The sequence below is a fragment of the Oncorhynchus clarkii genome, chromosome 16, assembly GCF_045791955.1.
Source record: "Oncorhynchus clarkii lewisi isolate Uvic-CL-2024 chromosome 16, UVic_Ocla_1.0, whole genome shotgun sequence".
In the NCBI taxonomy this organism is placed as follows: Eukaryota; Metazoa; Chordata; class Actinopteri; order Salmoniformes; family Salmonidae; genus Oncorhynchus; species Oncorhynchus clarkii.
The window spans coordinates 38794536-38813758 of record NC_092162.1 but is presented as its reverse complement, the minus strand read 5'-3'; the positions used below and the strand labels follow the sequence as shown (position 1 = coordinate 38813758).

General features: G+C 43.5%; 1 protein-coding gene across 7 annotated transcripts in view; it reads right to left on the bottom strand.

The window, feature by feature from the left end:
- Window positions 1-19223, bottom strand: part of LOC139368407 (zinc finger protein 385A) — a 127576-nt gene that overhangs the window by 38027 nt on the left and 70326 nt on the right. For all 7 annotated transcript variants that reach the window (XR_011626959.1, XR_011626960.1, XR_011626961.1 and 4 more), the window contains one exon: window positions 119-229. Coding sequence is in view for 4 of the 7 variants with exons in the window: in XM_071107255.1 (XP_070963356.1) it covers window positions 119-229 (111 nt within the window). In the remaining 3 variants the exon portion in view is untranslated. The remainder of the gene's footprint in view (window positions 1-118; window positions 230-19223) is intronic.

Sequence of the window (19223 nt, the reverse complement as noted above, 5' to 3'; positions counted from 1 at the left end):
CTGCTGGAACCGTGCAGATTCGGGACAGTTTGGTTTGGATTAGCACGCTAGCGTAAAAAATTCTTAGATTGGTACAGTATGGTGAGTACGCTGTGAGAAGTGCTATAGTGTACTGTACCTCAGAGTTGAAGCGTATCTGGCACACGTTACAGGAGATGATGGGCCTCTTGGTCTTCACCAGCGGAACGCCAAAGGTATGGTTAATCACCGCCTTCTGAACTGGGTCCATCTGAGAGAGAGAAAGAGAGAGAGAGAGAGAGAGAGAGTGGGGGGGTGGGTAGAGAGCGAGCGAGAGGGATGGGTAGAGCGAGCGAGAGGGATGGGTGGAAGGAGAGAGAGCAGGATGGGTGGAGGGAGAGAGAGAGAGCGGGATGGGTGGAGAGAGCGAGAGCGGGATGGGTGGAGAGAGAGAGAGCGGGATGGGTGGAGAGAGAGGGATGGATAGAGAGAGAGGGATGGGTAGAGAGAGAGAGGGATGGGTAGAGAGAGAGGGGGATGGGTAGAGAGACAGAGGGATGGGTAGAGAGAGGGGGGGTGGGTAGAGAGAGAGAGAGAGAGAGAGAGAGAGAGAGAGAGAGAGAGAGAGAGAGATGGGTAGGTAGAGAGAGAGAGAGAGAGAGGGATGGGTGGGTGGGTGGAGGGAGAGAGAGAGAGTGGGATGGGTGGGTAGAGAGAGAGAGAGAGAGAGAGAGAGAGAGAGAGAGAGAGAGAGAGAGAGGGAGGGGTGGGTGGGTGGGTGGAGGGAGAGAGAGAGAGCGGGATGGGTGGAGTAAGAGAGAGGGATGGGTGGAGGAAAAGAGAGAGAGCGAGAGAGAGAGGGATGGGCGGAGGAAAAGAGATAGAGAGAGCGGGATGGGTGGAGGAAGAGAGAGAAAGAGAGAGAGAAAGAGAGAGAGAAAAGGAGACTGATGAGACAGGGAAATGATATATATGCTTGTGTACCACCCTCACTTACAAAGCCCAGTGTCTAGCCCAACAGGCCAGCTGATCATAGTGCTGTAGAGCAGTCGGTGAGCACCATGTGCCCTCCAGAGCTGCTGTGGGGGAACAGGGAGGTACTATCTGAATCCAATAAGAAAGGCAAATTTTTTTTCTTCCCTTCGCTGAGGGGGGGGTCGTTGTTGAGTGAGTGACCTCCTCCTAATTGTTTCAGCTGGGGTGTCCATCATGGGGATGTTAGGCCGGTAAGGCCACTCAGTATAAATTTAACTGTCCAGCTTTAGCACCAGGACAACGCTTTGCAGGAGGCTAAGCCTCTTTTAAACCACAGTCCCAGACAGGGCCGGCCCTAGGCAAAAGGGTCCCCCGGCCCCTAGGAACTCAGTCAACTTACTGTTGCGAATTAGAATAGTAGAATACACAAGGTGCCGTTTCGATATTTGGTAGTGCATCAGTTTTTCTCTGGTAATGTTAGTCACTGACAGTCACTCAATTAGCACGTCAGTAAAAACATTTTGTATGGTAAGTTAGTCTAGCCAGCTATCTACACCTTGTAGTAATTGTGGCCGAAGTACTGACCAGGCACACAGGGTAGGTGCCCACGTGGGGCCCTCACCCCCAGGGGCCCCCATTGATTTTGTTTAGTCACTCTCACTCAGATATCATATGAACATGTCAAAAAGTGCAGAATTACAGGAAACTGGCTTTTAAATGGCTACATTTTCTCTTCGGCCTATGGAATCTTTTTTTAGAATTGCATGAAATGTGTCTTTAAAAACTGCTAAATTCTCTCCACCCAATGGTATTTTTTTTTTAATTGCAGGAAATTTGATTGAAAACTGCTCCATTTTCTGTCCGCCCCATGGCAAAATGAGTAGAATTGCATGACATTTGTTTTAAGACCACAACATTTTCTCTTCGCCCCATGGAAAGATGCATAAAATAGCAGGAAATTCATTTTAAAACTTCCATTTTTTTTCTCTCAGCCTTCAAGAGGGGGGGACCACGCTTAGGACCTCCAAAAAGCTAGGGCCGGCCCTGGTCCCAGACACAAAGAGACAGGAAAGCCAGTCAGCCTGTCCTGTGGTCTCTGAGCTGAACCCTTATCTTTTTCCATCTTTTTTTTGTCTGAACCGTCATTTATTATTGGGCTCATGTTTAATTGACATTAGCATTAGTTGGGGATGCATCGCTGGTGTGGATTTCAACCAGCCCTGGATTCAAATAGAATTATATTTTTTTAAAGTAATACTTTGAGCGTTTGTTTTAGCCTGCCAGGAAGGCTAGATTAGGAGGGGTTTGCACTTTTGCGGTAATTCCATTGGATGCATTGAGCCAGACAAGCTTCACCAAGCACAGCTTCACTGTGTGAAAGATGACAAATACTACTTGAACCCAGGTCTGATTCCCACCATAGCCAACCGTCGGGTGCTTCAGGTCGTGTAGCCTACGCTAGCATTGCCAGTCAGCTTCACTGGACAAGATAAAACTTTATTCGACACCAATCTGAATTTACATTCCTTGACATGTCCTAGTAAAAATCATTCCGACAGTTACTGGGACACAAATCTCTCTCAACTCTACTGTACAACAACAACAAAAAAACATTTTAGATTCTAAGTTTAGATGATAACCATTGGGTTTCTTCTCATTGTCTTACGGCCAGAGTGAGTATTGTCTAAAAAAATAGCTTAAGTTGGCTGGAGAGCCAGCTGAAGAGGATGAAATGAATACGCTCTTAAGTGAAACAAAACAATTTGGAAATCTGCACTGAGATTGTAACCAGGCAACCCAAAGTTTGGAAAAACAGAGAGGAACAGAGAAAGGGAGTGACGGTGACAGTACAGACAGACAACATCTGTAGAGGAGAGAGAGAGAGAGAAAGAGAGAGAGAGAGAGACAGAGAGAGAGAGAGAGAGAGAGAGAGAGAGAGAGAGAGACAGAGACAGAGAGAGAGAGAGAAAGAGAGGGGGGGGTGGGAGAGAGAGAGAGAGGGTGTGAGAGAGAGAGAGAAAGAGAGAGAGAGAGAGAGAACCAATATAGTTGTGTCCACCCTCCTACCAAGAAAAGACTTCCCAGGAAAGTTGATCGACAAAATAAATCAACAGATCACTGTGGACTGTGCCTCACTGCTCAACGTCAGAACGGCTCACCACCCCACTCTGACATGTCAACACTTATATGATAATATACATCTTGATCAGGACAGTATCAGAACCTTTGCCAAGGACCTAAAAGATGCAACACTTGGCAGGGACCCACACACCCATCACCCCAGCAACAAAGGTCCCCCGCCCCACCTTCTGAAACAACAGTACCTCCACCATCCCGAGGAGAAAAGAGCCAGACATGGCTTATTACAGCACAGCTCTACTAGACCAGGCCCAACACAGCACAGCTCTACTAGACCTGGCCCATCACAACACAGCTCTACTAGACCCGGCCCATCACAACACAGCTCTACTAGACCCAGCCCATCCCAACACAGCTCTACTAGACCTGGCCCATCACAACACAGCTCTACTAGACCTGGCCCATCACAACACAGCTCTACTAGACCCGGCCCATCACAACACAGCTCTACTAGACCTGGCCCATCACAACACAGCTCTACTAGACCCGGCCCATCACAACACAGCTCTACTAGACCCGGCCCATCACAACACAGCTCTACTAGACCTGTCCCATCACAACACAGCTCTACTAGACCCAGCCCATCACAACACAGCTCTGACCACTACTCCAGGGTCGGTCAGAACACTGCCCTTCAGGGAAGTAGACCACATGATGCAGTCCACACCATGTATCAGTCAGATCGTCAGCCTACATATGCTGAGGTAACCTCTGGCAGAAGACCCCTAGAACAATCAGAGATAAGAGAGGTGCGCCAACTACTGCAACTAATATGCAGACTACTGAGCTAGACAGTCCCTTTAATTCACACACGGGCGCGCACACGCACACACACACACACACACACAAACACACAGGGTTGCAGATTGCACATAAAATAAGTACAGTGCAATCTTATTCCATTCTTATTAATTTGTTTACAAATATTCCTAAATGTATTGACACCGGTATTATAATAATTATTATATGTAATGGTGTGTGTGTGTGTGCGCGTGTGTGTGTATGTATGTATGTATGTGTGTATATGTGTATGTGCATGTATGTGTATGTGTATGTATATATATATATATATGTATATATATGTATATATATGTATATATGTATGTATGTATATATATATATATATGTATGTGTATGTATGTATGTGTATGTATATGTATATATATAGTATTTATTTTATTTTTTTTCGATGTACTTTACTCAAACCAGTGAATATCACTTATTATAAATGAGATCATTAACTATCAGCTCTTGGAATATCCAGGGCCTATACTCTTCATATTTTGGTTATAAAACAACAAATCCAGAATTGATTAAAAACATCAAGGGACAGGACATCATAATCCTACTGGAAACATGGTGTCGTGGAGACATAGATACTCAGTGTCCCTCAGGCGATAGAGAAAGTTTACTACCATCAATCAAACATAAACATGTTAAACGGGGCCGAGACTCAGGTGGAATCATCATTTGGCATAAGCAGGACTTAGCACTGAATGAAATGAAAAAAGGTACCACTCACATTTGGCTAAAACTTAACAAAGGTACAATCTATTGTGACAATGATGTATACATATGTGCAGCTTATGCTCCTCCTTCAGATTCATCATATTATGATGATCAGTTTTTTGACAATCTCCAGACAGAAATCATTACATTTCAGGCGCAGGGTAAAGTGCTTCTTTGTGGAGATTTCAATGCAAGAACAGGTTCTGAGCCTGACTACACTGATGTGGGAGGTAACCACCACATATTTGGACACCCCTCCTTGTACAGTAGCCCTATTATAAATAATAGAAACAGTCCTGACCAAATACTGAACAAAAATGGAAAAGAGTTAGTACATCTCTGTCGAGCCTTAGGCCTGTACATGCTTAATGGTAGAATCAGAGGGGACTCTTTAGGTCAGTTTACTTACTGCTCAGCTCTTGGGACAAGTGTAGTCGATTATGCCATCACTGACATTGACCCCTCCTCCATTAGTGCATTCACTGTCAGACCACAGACAACATTGTCAGATCACAGTCAGATCAACGTGTTTCTGAAGAAATTAACCAGCACTATTCATTCAAAAAAACAGCCCAATAAACTTTACAACATAAACCAATCGTTCAGATGGGCTCCAAACAGTGCAGAGACATTCATTGAAACATTGAACTCAAATGAAATGATGAACTCTATACAGTTTTTCAATAACTCACAGTACCAAAACAATAAAGATGGTGTCAATTCAGCTACCCAAAACATCAACTGCATATTCCAAAAAGCAGCATCGAAAGCAAATTTGAGAAAACCAAAGCAATGCAACATCAGAAGCAAAAATCAAAATGTTTCCGACAAATGGTTTGATAATGAATGTAAAACAATTAGAAAACACCTAAGACAAATGTCAAACAAAAAACATAAGCAGCAAAACAACCCAGAGCTACGATATGAATACTTTGAAACTCTGAAACAGTATAAACAAACACTGAAATGCAAGAAATTGAATTATACCAACAAGACACTTGATGAAATTGAAAACGCAATTGACCAAAATCAGTTCTGGGACATGTGGAACAATTTAAGCACAACAAAGCCACAAGAATTAGCCATACAAGATGTAGGAATTTGGAAAACTTACTTTGATAATCTATACAAAAACATCCCACAAAAAGACTTACAACAGAACCAATTAGAAATTAAAGAAAAATTGAACATCCTGGAATCAGTCATTAAAAACAACCAAAATCCATTAGATTACCCAATAACCCAACAAGAACTAAATGAAAAGCTAAAATCTATTAAATCAAAAAAGGCTTGTGGTGTAGACAACATCAGAAATGAAATGCTGAAAAACAGCACACCTGAGTTGCAAAATGCTGTGCTTAAATTGTTCAACATGGTTTTAACTTCTGGCTGCTTCCCTGATGTCTGGAACCAGGGGGTCATCTCCCCTATCCACAAAAGTGGAGACAAATCAGACCCCAATAATTACAGGGGAATTTGCGTCAACAGTAACTTGGGAAAGATTTTCTGTAGCATTTTGAATTCAAGAATTCAAACCTTTCTTCAAGAAAAAAACGTAATAAGTAAATGTCAAATTGGCTTTCTCCCTAACCATCGCACTACTGACCATATATACACCTTACACACACTAATTAATAAACACGTCCACCAAAAAAAAGAGGGCAAAATCTTTGCTTGCTTTATTGACTTTAAAAAAGCATTTGATTCGATTTGGCACGAAGGGCTATTCTACAAAATTCTACAAAGTGGGCTTGGTGGTAAGGTGTATGACTTAATAAAATGTATGTACACAGAAAACAAGTGCGCAATAAAAATCAAAAACCAAAGAACATAATTTTTTTCACAATGTCGAGGTGTGAGACAAGGCTGCAATTTGAGTCCAAATCTTTTCAACATTTATATCAATGAATTAGCAGACATGTTGGACCAATCTCCAGCCCCAGGACTCACACTATTTGACACAGAGGTGAAATACCTGCTATATGCTGATGACTTGGTACTTCTATCACCAACCAAAGAAGGTCTTCAACAAAACATTAATATTCTGGAGCAATATTGCCATAATTGGGCCCTGGCAGTAAATTTCCAAAAAACTAAAATCATGATTTTCCAAAAAAAACCCAGATGTCAGAAACACAAATGTAAATTCACCCTGAACAACACCTTAATTGAACACACAAAAACTTACACCTACCTTGGCCTGACCATATCTGCATCGGGAAACTTTAATATGGCAGTGAAGGCACTCAAAGAAAAAGCCCGCAGAGCAATGTATGCAATAAAAATGAAATTATTCAAAATCAAAATCCCAATTAGAATTTGGACTAAAATATTTGACAGTGTAATCCTACCAATAGCACTTTATGGAAGTGAGGTTTGGGGGCCACTCAATAAACTGGATTTTAAAATGTGGGACAAACATCCAATTGAAGCCCTACATGCAGAATTCTGTCGGAAAATTCTACAAGTCCAGAGAAATACACCAACTAATGCATGTAGGGCAGAATTGGGCCGTTTTCCAGTAATAATGAAAATACAGAAAAGATCATTAAAATTTTGGCTACATCTAAATTCAAGTCCAAATTCGAGTATGCAATTTAAAGCACTTCAAGCCCAAGAGCTGAGCCCAGAAACGAGCCCTCTTAGTCAGCTGGTGTTGGACCTCACCAACCAAGCTGACACCAGCACTGCTTCAAAAGAAAGAATTCCAATAAGCAAAATCATGAACCAATCAAAGGAATCATATTTACAATACTGGAAAAACGAAACAAAATCCCAAAGCCGACTAAATTGCTATCTGACCCTAAACAGAGAATATGAATTGGCTGATTATCTCTACTCTGTCAGAGATACGAAGCAGAGACAGATCCTTACCAAGTACAGGCTGAGTGACCACCGATTGGCAATAGAAACCGGCAGACATAAAAAGACATGGCTACCCAAAGAGGAGCGTGTATGTGGTCACTGCATGACAGGGGAGGTAGAGACAGAGATGCACTTTCTCCTTAACTGTGATAAATATTCCTCACAAAGAGATTTATTATTCACAGAAATGACTACATATATTCCACATTTTTACAAATTGAACCCAGAGGAAAAACTAAGAATACTCATGGGCGAAGGAGCAATGGCTCCTCTTGCAGCCAAATATGTATTTTCCTGCCATAGCCTGAGGGACACTGAATAATAACATCTGCATAGTAAACAGTAACTTACTTATTATGACTATTATTGTTATTACTATAATTATTAATGTTTACTGTAGACTGTTACCATTATATTGTTATTCTTTTTGTATTTAATTTCGTATTATTATTTACTACCATTTTATATTATTATTTGCTATCATTTACAATTTTGTTACAATGTATATTGTATACATTGTTGCTTTGGCAATATTGACACAATGTTTTTCATGCCAATAAAGCAGCTTGAATTTGAATTTGAATTTGAGAGAGAGGGGGGTGTGGGAGAGAGAGAGAGGGTGTGAGAGAGAGAGAGAGAGAGAGAGGGGGGGAGAGGATGTGTGAGAGAGAGACAGAGAGAGCAAGAGAGAGAGAGGGGGGAAAGGGTGTGGGAGAGAGAGAGAGGGTGTGCGTGAGAGAGAGAGAGAGAGAGAGAGAGAGAGAGAGAGAGAGAGAGAGAGAGAGAGAGAGTCAAAGAGTCAAAGAGTGAAAGAGAGAGGAGGAAGAAGAAAGGAAAAGAGAAAGACAGACAGACAGACAGAGAAGGAGAGAGAGAAGTGAAAGAGAGGAGGAAGAAGAAATGAAAAGAAACATACAGACAGAGAGAATGAGAGAGAGTGAAAGAGAGTGAAAGAGAGAGGAGGAAGAAGAAAGGAAAAGAGACATACAGATAGACAGACAGAGAAGGAGAGAGAGAAGTGAAAGAGAGAGGAGGAAGAAGAAGAAAAGAGAAAGACAGACAGACAGACAGAGAAGGAGAGAGAGAAGTGAAAGAGAGAGGAGGAAGAAGAAGAAAAGAGAAAGACAGACAGAGAAGGAGAGAGAGAAGGAGAGAGAGAAGTGAGAGAGAGGAGGAAGAAGAAGAAAAGAGAAAGACAGACAGACAGACAGACAGAGAAGGAGAGAGAGAAGTGAAAGAGAGAGGAGGAAGAAGAAGAAAAGAGAAAGACAGACAGACAGACAGAGAAGGAGAGAGAGAAGTGAAAGAGAGAGGAGGAAGAAGAAGAAAAGAGAAAGACAGACAGAGAAGGAGAGAGAGAAGGAGAGCGAGAAGTGAGAGAGAGGAGGAAGAAGAAGAAAAGAGAAAGACAGACAGACAGACAGAGAAGGAGAGAGAGAAGTGAGAGAGAGAGGAGGAAGAAGAAGAAAAGAGAAAGACAGACAGACAGACAGAGAAGGAGAGAGAGAAGTGAGAGAGAGAGGAGGAAGAAGAAGAAAAGAGAAAGACAGACAGACAGACAGAGAAGGAGAGAGAGAAGTGAAAGAGAGAGGAGGAAGAAGAAGAAAAGAGAAAGACAGACAGACAGACAGACAGACAGACAGAGAAGGAGAGAGAGAAGTGAGAGAGAGGAGGAAGAAGAAGAAAAGAGAAAGACAGACAGACAGACAGAGAAGGAGAGAGAGAAGTGAGAGAGAGAGGAGGAAGAAGAAGAAAAGAGAAAGACAGACAGACAGACAGACAGAGAAGGAGAGAGAGAAGTGAGAGAGAGGAGGAAGAAGAAGAAAAGAGAAAGACAGACAGACAGACAGACAGAGAAGGAGAGAGAGAAGTGCAAGAGAGAGGAGGAAGAAGAAGAAAAGAGAAAGACAGACAGACAGACAGAGAAGGAGAGAGAGAAGTGAGAGAGAGAGGAGGAAGAAGAAGAAAAGAGAAAGACAGACAGACAGACAGACAGAGAAGGAGAGAGAGAAGTGAGAGAGAGGAGGAAGAAGAAGAAAAGAGAAAGACAGACAGACAGACAGACAGACAGACAGACAGACAGAGAAGGAGAGAGAGAAGTGAGAGAGAGGAGGAAGAAGAAGAAAAGAGAAACACAGACAGACAGACAGAGAAGGAGAGAGAGAAGTGAAAGAGAGAGGAGGAAGAAGAAGAAAAGAGAAAGACAGACAGACAGACAGACAGACAGAGAGAGAAGGAGAGAGAGAAGTGAGAGAGAGGAGGAAGAAGAAGAAAAGAGAAAGACAGACAGACAGACAGAGAAGGAGAGAGAGAAGTGAGAGAGAGAGGAGGAAGAAGAAGAAAAGAGAGGAGAGGAGGAAGAAGAAAGGAAAAGATAAAGACAGACAGACAGACAGACAGAGAAGGAGAGAGAGAAGTGCAAGAGAGAGGAGGAAGAAGAAGAAAAGAGAAAGACAGACAGACAGACAGAGAAGGAGAGAGAGAAGTGAGAGAGAGGAGGAAGAAGAAGAAAAGAGAGGAGAGGAGGAAGAAGAAAGGAAAGATAAAGACAGACAGACAGACAGACAGAGAAGGAGAGAGAGAAGTGAAAGAGAGAGGAGGAAGAAGAAGAAAAGAGAGGAGAGGAGGAAGAAGAAAGGAAAAGAGAAAGACAGACAGACAGACAGAGAAGGAGAGAGAGAAGTGAAAGAGAGAGGAGGAAGAAGAAGAAAAGAGAAAGACAGACAGACAGACAGACAGAGAAGGAGAGAGAGAAGTGAAAGAGAGAGGAGGAAGAAGAAGAAAAGAGAAAGACAGACAGACAGACAGACAGAGAAGGAGAGAGAGAAGTGAGAGAGAGAGGAGGAAGAAGAAAAGAGAAAGACAGACAGACAGACAGAGAAGGAGAGAGAGAAGTGAAAGAGAGAGGAGGAAGAAGAAGAAAAGAGAAAGACAGACAGACAGACAGACAGAGAAGGAGAGAGAGAAGTGAGAGAGAGGAGGAAGAAGAAGAAAAGAGAAAGACAGACAGACAGACAGACAGACAGAGAAAGAGAGAGAGAAGTGAGAGAGAGGAGGAAGAAGAAGAAAAGAGAAAGACAGACAGACACACAGACAGAGAAGGAGAGAGAGAAGTGAAAGAGAGAGGAGGAAGAAGAAGAAAAGAGAAAGACAGACAGACAGACAGACAGAGAAGGAGAGAGAGAAGTGAAAGAGAGAGGAGGAAGAAGAAGAAAAGAGAAAGACAGACAGAGAAGGAGAGAGAGAAGTGAGAGAGAGGAGGAAGAAGAAGAAAAGAGAGGAGAGGAGGAAGAAGAAAGGAAAAGAGAAAGACAGACAGACAGACAGACAGAGAAGGAGAGAGAGAAGTGAGAGAGAGGAGGAAGAAGAAGAAAAGAGAGGAGAGGAGGAAGAAGAAAGGAAAAGAGAAAGACAGACAGACAGACAGACAGAGAAGGAGAGAGAGAAGTGAAAGAGAGAGGAGGAAGAAGAAGAAAAGAGAAAGACAGACAGACAGACAGACAGACAGAGAAGGAGAGAGAGAAGTGAGAGAGAGGAGGAAGAAGAAGAAAAGAGAAAGAAAGACAGACAGACAGAGAAGGAGAGAGAGAAGTGAAAGAGAGAGGAGGAAGAAGAAGAAAAGAGAAAGACAGACAGAGAAGGAGAGAGAGAAGGAGAGAGAGAAGTGAGAGAGAGGAGGAAGAAGAAGAAAAGAGAAAGACAGACAGACAGACAGACAGAGAAGGAGAGAGAAAAGTGAAAGAGAGAGGAGGAAGAAGAAGAAAAGAGAAAGACAGACAGACAGACAGACAGAGAAGGAGAGAGAGAAGTGAAAGAGAGAGGAGGAAGAAGAAGAAAAGAGAAAGACAGACAGAGAAGGAGAGAGAGAAGGAGAGAGAGAAGTGAGAGAGAGGAGGAAGAAGAAGAAAAGAGAAAGACAGACAGACAGACAGACAGACAGACAGAGAAGGAGAGAGAGAAGTGAGAGAGAGGAGGAAGAAGAAGAAAAGAGAAAGACAGACAGACAGACAGAGAAGGAGAGAGAGAAGTGAGAGAGAGAGGAGGAAGAAGAAGAAAAGAGAAAGACAGACAGACAGACAGACAGAGAAGGAGAGAGAGAAGTGAGAGAGAGGAGGAAGAAGAAGAAAAGAGAAAGACAGACAGACAGACAGACAGACAGACAGAGAAGGAGAGAGAGAAGTGAGAGAGAGGAGGAAGAAGAAGAAAAGAGAAAGACAGACAGACAGACAGAGAAGGAGAGAGAGAAGTGAGAGAGAGAGGAGGAAGAAGAAGAAAAGAGAAAGACAGACAGACAGACAGACAGAGAAGGAGAGAGAGAAGTGAGAGAGAGGAGGAAGAAGAAGAAAAGAGAAAGACAGACAGACAGACAGACAGAGAAGGAGAGAGAGAAGTGCAAGAGAGAGGAGGAAGAAGAAGAAAAGAGAAAGACAGACAGACAGACAGAGAAGGAGAGAGAGAAGTGAGAGAGAGAGGAGGAAGAAGAAAGGAAAAGAGAAAGACAGACAGACAGACAGACAGAGAAGGAGAGAGAGAAGTGAAAGAGAGAGGAGGAAGAAGAAGAAAAGAGAAAGACAGACAGACAGACAGACAGACAGAGAAGGAGAGAGAGAAGTGAGAGAGAGGAGGAAGAAGAAGAAAAGAGAAAGAAAGACAGACAGACAGAGAAGGAGAGAGAGAAGTGAAAGAGAGAGGAGGAAGAAGAAGAAAAGAGAAAGACAGACAGAGAAGGAGAGAGAGAAGGAGAGAGAGAAGTGAGAGAGAGGAGGAAGAAGAAGAAAAGAGAAAGACAGACAGACAGACAGACAGAGAAGGAGAGAGAAAAGTGAAAGAGAGAGGAGGAAGAAGAAGAAAAGAGAAAGACAGACAGACAGACAGAGAAGGAGAGAGAGAAGTGAAAGAGAGAGGAGGAAGAAGAAGAAAAGAGAAAGACAGACAGAGAAGGAGAGAGAGAAGGAGAGAGAGAAGTGAGAGAGAGGAGGAAGAAGAAGAAAAGAGAAAGACAGACAGACAGACAGAGAAGGAGAGAGAGAAGTGAGAGAGAGAGGAGGAAGAAGAAGAAAAGAGAAAGACAGACAGACAGACAGACAGAGAAGGAGAGAGAGAAGTGAGAGAGAGAGGAGGAAGAAGAAGAAAAGAGAAAGACAGACAGACAGACAGAGAAGGAGAGAGAGAAGTGAAAGAGAGGAGAGGAGGAAGAAGAAGAAAAGAGAAAGACAGACAGACAGACAGACAGACAGAGAAGGAGAGAGAGAAGTGAGAGAGAGGAGGAAGAAGAAGAAAAGAGAAAGACAGACAGACAGACAGAGAAGGAGAGAGAGAAGTGAGAGAGAGAGGAGGAAGAAGAAGAAAAGAGAAAGACAGACAGACAGACAGACAGAGAAGGAGAGAGAGAAGTGAGAGAGAGGAGGAAGAAGAAGAAAAGAGAAAGACAGACAGACAGACAGAGAAGGAGAGAGAGAAGTGAGAGAGAGAGGAGGAAGAAGAAGAAAAGAGAAAGACAGACAGACAGACAGACAGAGAAGGAGAGAGAGAAGTGAGAGAGAGGAGGAAGAAGAAGAAAAGAGAAAGACAGACAGACAGAGAAGGAGAGAGAGAAGTGAGAGAGAGGAGGAAGAAGAAGAAAAGAGAAAGACAGACAGACAGACAGAGAAGGAGAGAGAGAAGTGAAAGAGAGAGGAGGAAGAAGAAGAAAAGAGAAAGACAGACAGACAGACAGACAGACAGAGAGAGAAGGAGAGAGAGAAGTGAGAGAGAGGAGGAAGAAGAAGAAAAGAGAAAGACAGACAGACAGACAGAGAAGGAGAGAGAGAAGTGAGAGAGGAGAGGAGGAAGAAGAAAGGAAAAGAGAAAGACAGACAGACAGACAGACAGAGAAGGAGAGAGAGAAGTGAAAGAGAGAGGAGGAAGAAGAAGAAAAGAGAAAGACAGACAGACAGACAGACAGACAGACAGACAGAGAAGGAGAGAGAGAAGTGAGAGAGAGGAGGAAGAAGAAGAAAAGAGAAAGAAAGACAGACAGACAGAGAAGGAGAGAGAGAAGTGAAAGAGAGAGGAGGAAGAAGAAGAAAAGAGAAAGACAGACAGAGAAGGAGAGAGAGAAGGAGAGAGAGAAGTGAGAGAGAGGAGGAAGAAGAAGAAAAGAGAAAGACAGACAGACAGACAGACAGAGAAGGAGAGAGAAAAGTGAAAGAGAGAGGAGGAAGAAGAAGAAAAGAGAAAGACAGACAGACAGACAGAGAAGGAGAGAGAGAAGTGAAAGAGAGAGGAGGAAGAAGAAGAAAAGAGAAAGACAGACAGAGAAGGAGAGAGAGAAGGAGAGAGAGAAGTGAGAGAGAGGAGGAAGAAGAAGAAAAGAGAAAGACAGACAGACAGACAGAGAAGGAGAGAGAGAAGTGAGAGAGAGAGGAGGAAGAAGAAGAAAAGAGAAAGACAGACAGACAGACAGACAGAGAAGGAGAGAGAGAAGTGAGAGAGAGAGGAGGAAGAAGAAGAAAAGAGAAAGACAGACAGACAGACAGAGAAGGAGAGAGAGAAGTGAAAGAGAGGAGAGGAGGAAGAAGAAGAAAAGAGAAAGACAGACAGACAGACAGACAGACAGAGAAGGAGAGAGAGAAGTGAGAGAGAGGAGGAAGAAGAAGAAAAGAGAAAGACAGACAGACAGACAGAGAAGGAGAGAGAGAAGTGAGAGAGAGAGGAGGAAGAAGAAGAAAAGAGAAAGACAGACAGACAGACAGACAGAGAAGGAGAGAGAGAAGTGAGAGAGAGGAGGAAGAAGAAGAAAAGAGAAAGACAGACAGACAGACAGACAGAGAAGGAGAGAGAGAAGTGCAAGAGAGAGGAGGAAGAAGAAGAAAAGAGAAAGACAGACAGACAGACAGAGAAGGAGAGAGAGAAGTGAGAGAGAGAGGAGGAAGAAGAAGAAAAGAGAAAGACAGACAGACAGACAGACAGAGAAGGAGAGAGAGAAGTGAGAGAGAGGAGGAAGAAGAAGAAAAGAGAAAGACAGACAGACAGACAGACAGAGAAGGAGAGAGAGAAGTGAGAGAGAGGAGGAAGAAGAAGAAAAGAGAAAGACAGACAGACAGACAGAGAAGGAGAGAGAGAAGTGAAAGAGAGAGGAGGAAGAAGAAGAAAAGAGAAAGACAGACAGACAGACAGACAGACAGAGAGAGAAGGAGAGAGAGAAGTGAGAGAGAGGAGGAAGAAGAAGAAAAGAGAAAGACAGACAGACAGACAGAGAAGGAGAGAGAGAAGTGAGAGAGAGAGGAGGAAGAAGAAGAAAAGAGAAAGACAGACAGACAGACAGACAGAGAAGGAGAGAGAGAAGTGAGAGAGAGGAGGAAGAAGAAGAAAAGAGAGGAGAGGAGGAAGAAGAAAGGAAAAGATAAAGACAGACAGACAGACAGACAGACAGACAGAGAAGGAGAGAGAGAAGTGAAAGAGAGAGGAGGAAGAAGAAGAAAAGAGAAAGACAGACAGACAGACAGACAGACAGACAGACAGAGAAGGAGAGAGAGAAGTGAGAGAGAGGAGGAAGAAGAAGAAAAGAGAAAGACAGACAGACAGACAGAGAAGGAGAGAGAGAAGTGAGAGAGAGGAGGAAGAAGAAGAAAAGAGAGGAGAGGAGGAAGAAGAAAGGAAAAGAGAAAGACAGACAGACAGACAGAGAAGGAGAGAGAGAAGTGAAAGAGAGAGGAGGAAGAAGAAGAAAAGAGAAAGACAGACAGACAGACAGACAGAGAAGGAGAGAGAGAAGTGAAAGAGAGAGGAGGAAGAAGAAGAAAAGAGAAAGACAGACAGACAGACAGACAGAGAAGGAGAGAGAGAAGTGAGAGAGAGAGGAGGAAGAAGAAAAGAGAAAGACAGACAGACAGACAGACAGACAGAGAAGGAGAGAGAGAAGTGAAAGAGAGAGGAGGAAGAAGAAGAAAAGAGAAAGACAGACAGACAGACAGACAGAGAAGGAGAGAGAGAAGTGAGAGAGAGGAGGAAGAAGAAGAAAAGAGAAAGACAGACAGACAGACAGACAGAGAAAGAGAGAGAGAAGTGAGAGAGAGGAGGAAGAAGAAGAAAAGAGAAAGACAGACAGACACACAGACATAGAAGGAGAGAGAGAAGTGAAAGAGAGAGGAGGAAGAAGAAGAAAAGAGAAAGACAGACAGACAGACAGACAGAGAAGGAGAGAGAGAAGTGAAAGAGAGAGGAGGAAGAAGAAGAAAAGAGAAAGACAGACAGAGAAGGAGAGAGAGAAGTGAGAGAGAGGAGGAAGAAGAAGAAAAGAGAGGAGAGGAGGAAGAAGAAAGGAAAAGAGAAAGACAGACAGACAGACAGACAGAGAAGGAGAGAGAGAAGTGAGAGAGAGAAGGAGAGAGAGAAGTGAAAGAGAGAGGAGGAAGAAGAAGAAAAGAGAAAGACAGACAGACAGACAGAGAAGGAGAGAGAGAAGTGAAAGAGAGAGGAGGAAGAAGAAGAAAAGAGAAAGACAGACAGACAGACAGACAGACAGACAGAGAGAGAAGGAGAGAGAGAAGTGAGAGAGAGGAGGAAGAAGAAGAAAAGAGAAAGACAGACAGACAGACAGAGAAGGAGAGAGAGAAGTGAGAGAGGAGAGGAGGAAGAAGAAAGGAAAAGAGAAAGACAGACAGACAGACAGACAGAGAAGGAGAGAGAGAAGTGAAAGAGAGAGGAGGAAGAAGAAGAAAAGAGAAAGACAGACAGACAGACAGACAGACAGAGAAGGAGAGAGAGAAGTGAGAGAGAGGAGGAAGAAGAAGAAAAGAGAAAGAAAGACAGACAGACAGAGAAGGAGAGAGAGAAGTGAAAGAGAGAGGAGGAGGAAGAAGAAAAGAGATAGACAGACAGAGAAGGAGAGAGAGAAGGAGAGAGAGAAGTGAGAGAGAGGAGGAAGAAGAAGAAAAGAGAAAGACAGACAGACAGACAGACAGAGAAGGAGAGAGAAAAGTGAAAGAGAGAGGAGGAAGAAGAAGAAAAGAGAAAGACAGACAGACAGACAGAGAAGGAGAGAGAGAAGTGAAAGAGAGAGGAGGAAGAAGAAGAAAAGAGAAAGACAGACAGAGAAGGAGAGAGAGAAGGAGAGAGAGAAGTGAGAGAGAGGAGGAAGAAGAAGAAAAGAGAAAGACAGACAGACAGACAGAGAAGGAGAGAGAGAAGTGAGAGAGAGAGGAGGAAGAAGAAGAAAAGAGAAAGACAGACAGACAGACAGACAGAGAAGGAGAGAGAGAAGTGAGAGAGAGAGGAGGAAGAAGAAGAAAAGAGAAAGACAGACAGACAGACAGAGAAGGAGAGAGAGAAGTGAAAGAGAGGAGAGGAGGAAGAAGAAGAAAAGAGAAAGACAGACAGACAGACAGACAGAGAAGGAGAGAGAGAAGTGAGAGAGAGGAGGAAGAAGAAGAAAAGAGAAAGACAGACAGACAGACAGAGAAGGAGAGAGAGAAGTGAGAGAGAGAGGAGGAAGAAGAAGAAAAGAGAAAGACAGACAGACAGACAGACAGAGAAGGAGAGAGAGAAGTGAGAGAGAGGAGGAAGAAGAAGAAAAGAGAAAGACAGACAGACAGACAGACAGAGAAGGAGAGAGAGAAGTGCAAGAGAGAGGAGGAAGAAGAAGAAAAGAGAAAGACAGACAGACAGACAGAGAAGGAGAGAGAGAAGTGAGAGAGAGAGGAGGAAGAAGAAGAAAAGAGAAAGACAGACAGACAGACAGACAGAGAAGGAGAGAGAGAAGTGAGAGAGAGGAGGAAGAAGAAGAAAAGAGAAAGACAGACAGACAGACAGACAGACAGAGAAGGAGAGAGAGAAGTGAGAGAGAGGAGGAAGAAGAAGAAAAGAGAAAGACAGACAGACAGACAGAGAAGGAGAGAGAGAAGTGAAAGAGAGAGGAGGAAGAAGAAGAAAAGAGAAAGACAGACAGACAGACAGACAGACAGAGAGAGAAGGAGAGAGAGAAGTGAGAGAGAGGAGGAAGAAGAAGAAAAGAGAAAGACAGACAGACAGACAGAGAAGGAGAGAGAGAAGTGAGAGAGAGAGGAGGAAGAAGAAGAAAAGAGAAAGACAGACAGACAGACAGACAGAGAAGGAGAGAGAGAAGTGAGAGAGAGGAGGAAGAAGAAGAAAAGAGAGGAGAGGAGGAAGAAGAAAGGAAAAGATAAAGACAGACAGACAGACAGACAGACAGAGAAGGAGAGAGAGAAGTGAAAGAGAGAGGAGGAAGAAGAAGAAAAGAGAAAGACAGACAGACAGACAGACAGACAGAGAAGGAGAGAGAGAAGTGAGAGAGAGGAGGAAGAAGAAGAAAAGAGAAAGACAGACAGACAGACAGAGAAGGAGAGAGAGAAGTGAGAGAGAGGAGGGAGAAGAAGAAAAGAGAGGAGAGGAGGAAGAAGAAAGGAAAAGAGAAAGACAGACAGACAGACAGAGAAGGAGAGAGAGAAGTGAAAGAGAGAGGAGGAAGAAGAAGAAAAGAGAAAGACAGACAGACAGACAGACAGAGAAGGAGAGAGAGAAGTGAAAGAGAGAGGAGGAAGAAGAAGAAAACAGAAAGACAGACAGACAGACAGACAGAGAAGGAGAGAGAGAAGTGAGAGAGAGAGGAGGAAGAAGAAAAGAGAAAGACAGACAGACAGACAGACAGAGAAGGAGAGAGAGAAGTGAAAGAGAGAGGAGGAAGAAGAAGAAAAGAGAAAGACAGACAGACAGACAGACAGAGAAGGAGAGAGAGAAGTGAGAGAGAGGAGGAAGAAGAAGAAAAGAGAAAGACAGACAGACAGACAGAGAAAGAGAGAGAGAAGTGAGAGAGAGGAGGAAGAAGAAGAAAAGAGAAAGACAGACAGACACACAGACAGAGAAGGAGAGAGAGAAGTGAAAGAGAGAGGAGGAAGAAGAAGAAAAGAGAAAGACAGACAGACAGACAGAGAAGGAGAGAGAGAAGTGAAAGAGAGAGGAGGAAGAAGAAGAAAAGAGAAAGACAGACAGAGAAGGAGAGAGAGAAGTGAGAGAGAGGAGGAAGAAGAAGAAAAGAGAGGAGAGGAGGAAGAAGAAAGGAAAAGAGAAAGACAGACAGACAGACAGACAGAGAAGGAGAGAGAGAAGTGAGAGAGAGGAGGAAGAAGAAGAAAAGAGAGGAGAGGAGGAAGAAGAAAGGAAAAGAGAAAGACAGACAGACAGACAGACAGAGAAGGAGAGAGAGAAGTGAAAGAGAGAGGAGGAAGAAGAAGAAAAGAGAAAGACAGACAGACAGACAGACAGACAGAGAAGGAGAGAGAGAAGTGAAAGAGAGAGGAGGAAGAAGAAGAAAAGAGAAAGACAGACAGACAGACAGACAGACAGAGAAGGAAAGAGAGAAGTGAAAGAGAGAGGAGGAAGAAGAAGAAAAGAGAAAGACAGACAGACAGACAGACAGAGAATGAGAGAGAGAAGTGAGAGAGAGAGGAGGAAGAAGAAAAGAGAAAGACAGACAGACAGACAGAGAAGGAGAGAGAGAAGTGAAAGAGAGAGGAGGAAGAAGAAGAAAAGAGAAAGACAGACAGACAGACAGACAGAGAAGGAGAGAGAGAAGTGAGAGAGAGGAGGAAGAAGACGAAAAGAGAAAGACAGACAGACAGACAGACAGAGAAGGAGAGAGAGAAGTGAGAGAGAGAGGAGGAAGAAGAAGAAAAGAGAAAGACAGACAGACAGACAGACAGAGAAGGAGAGAGAGAAGTGAAAGAGAGAGGAGGAAGAAGAAGAAAAGAGAAAGACAGACAGACAGACAGACAGAGAAG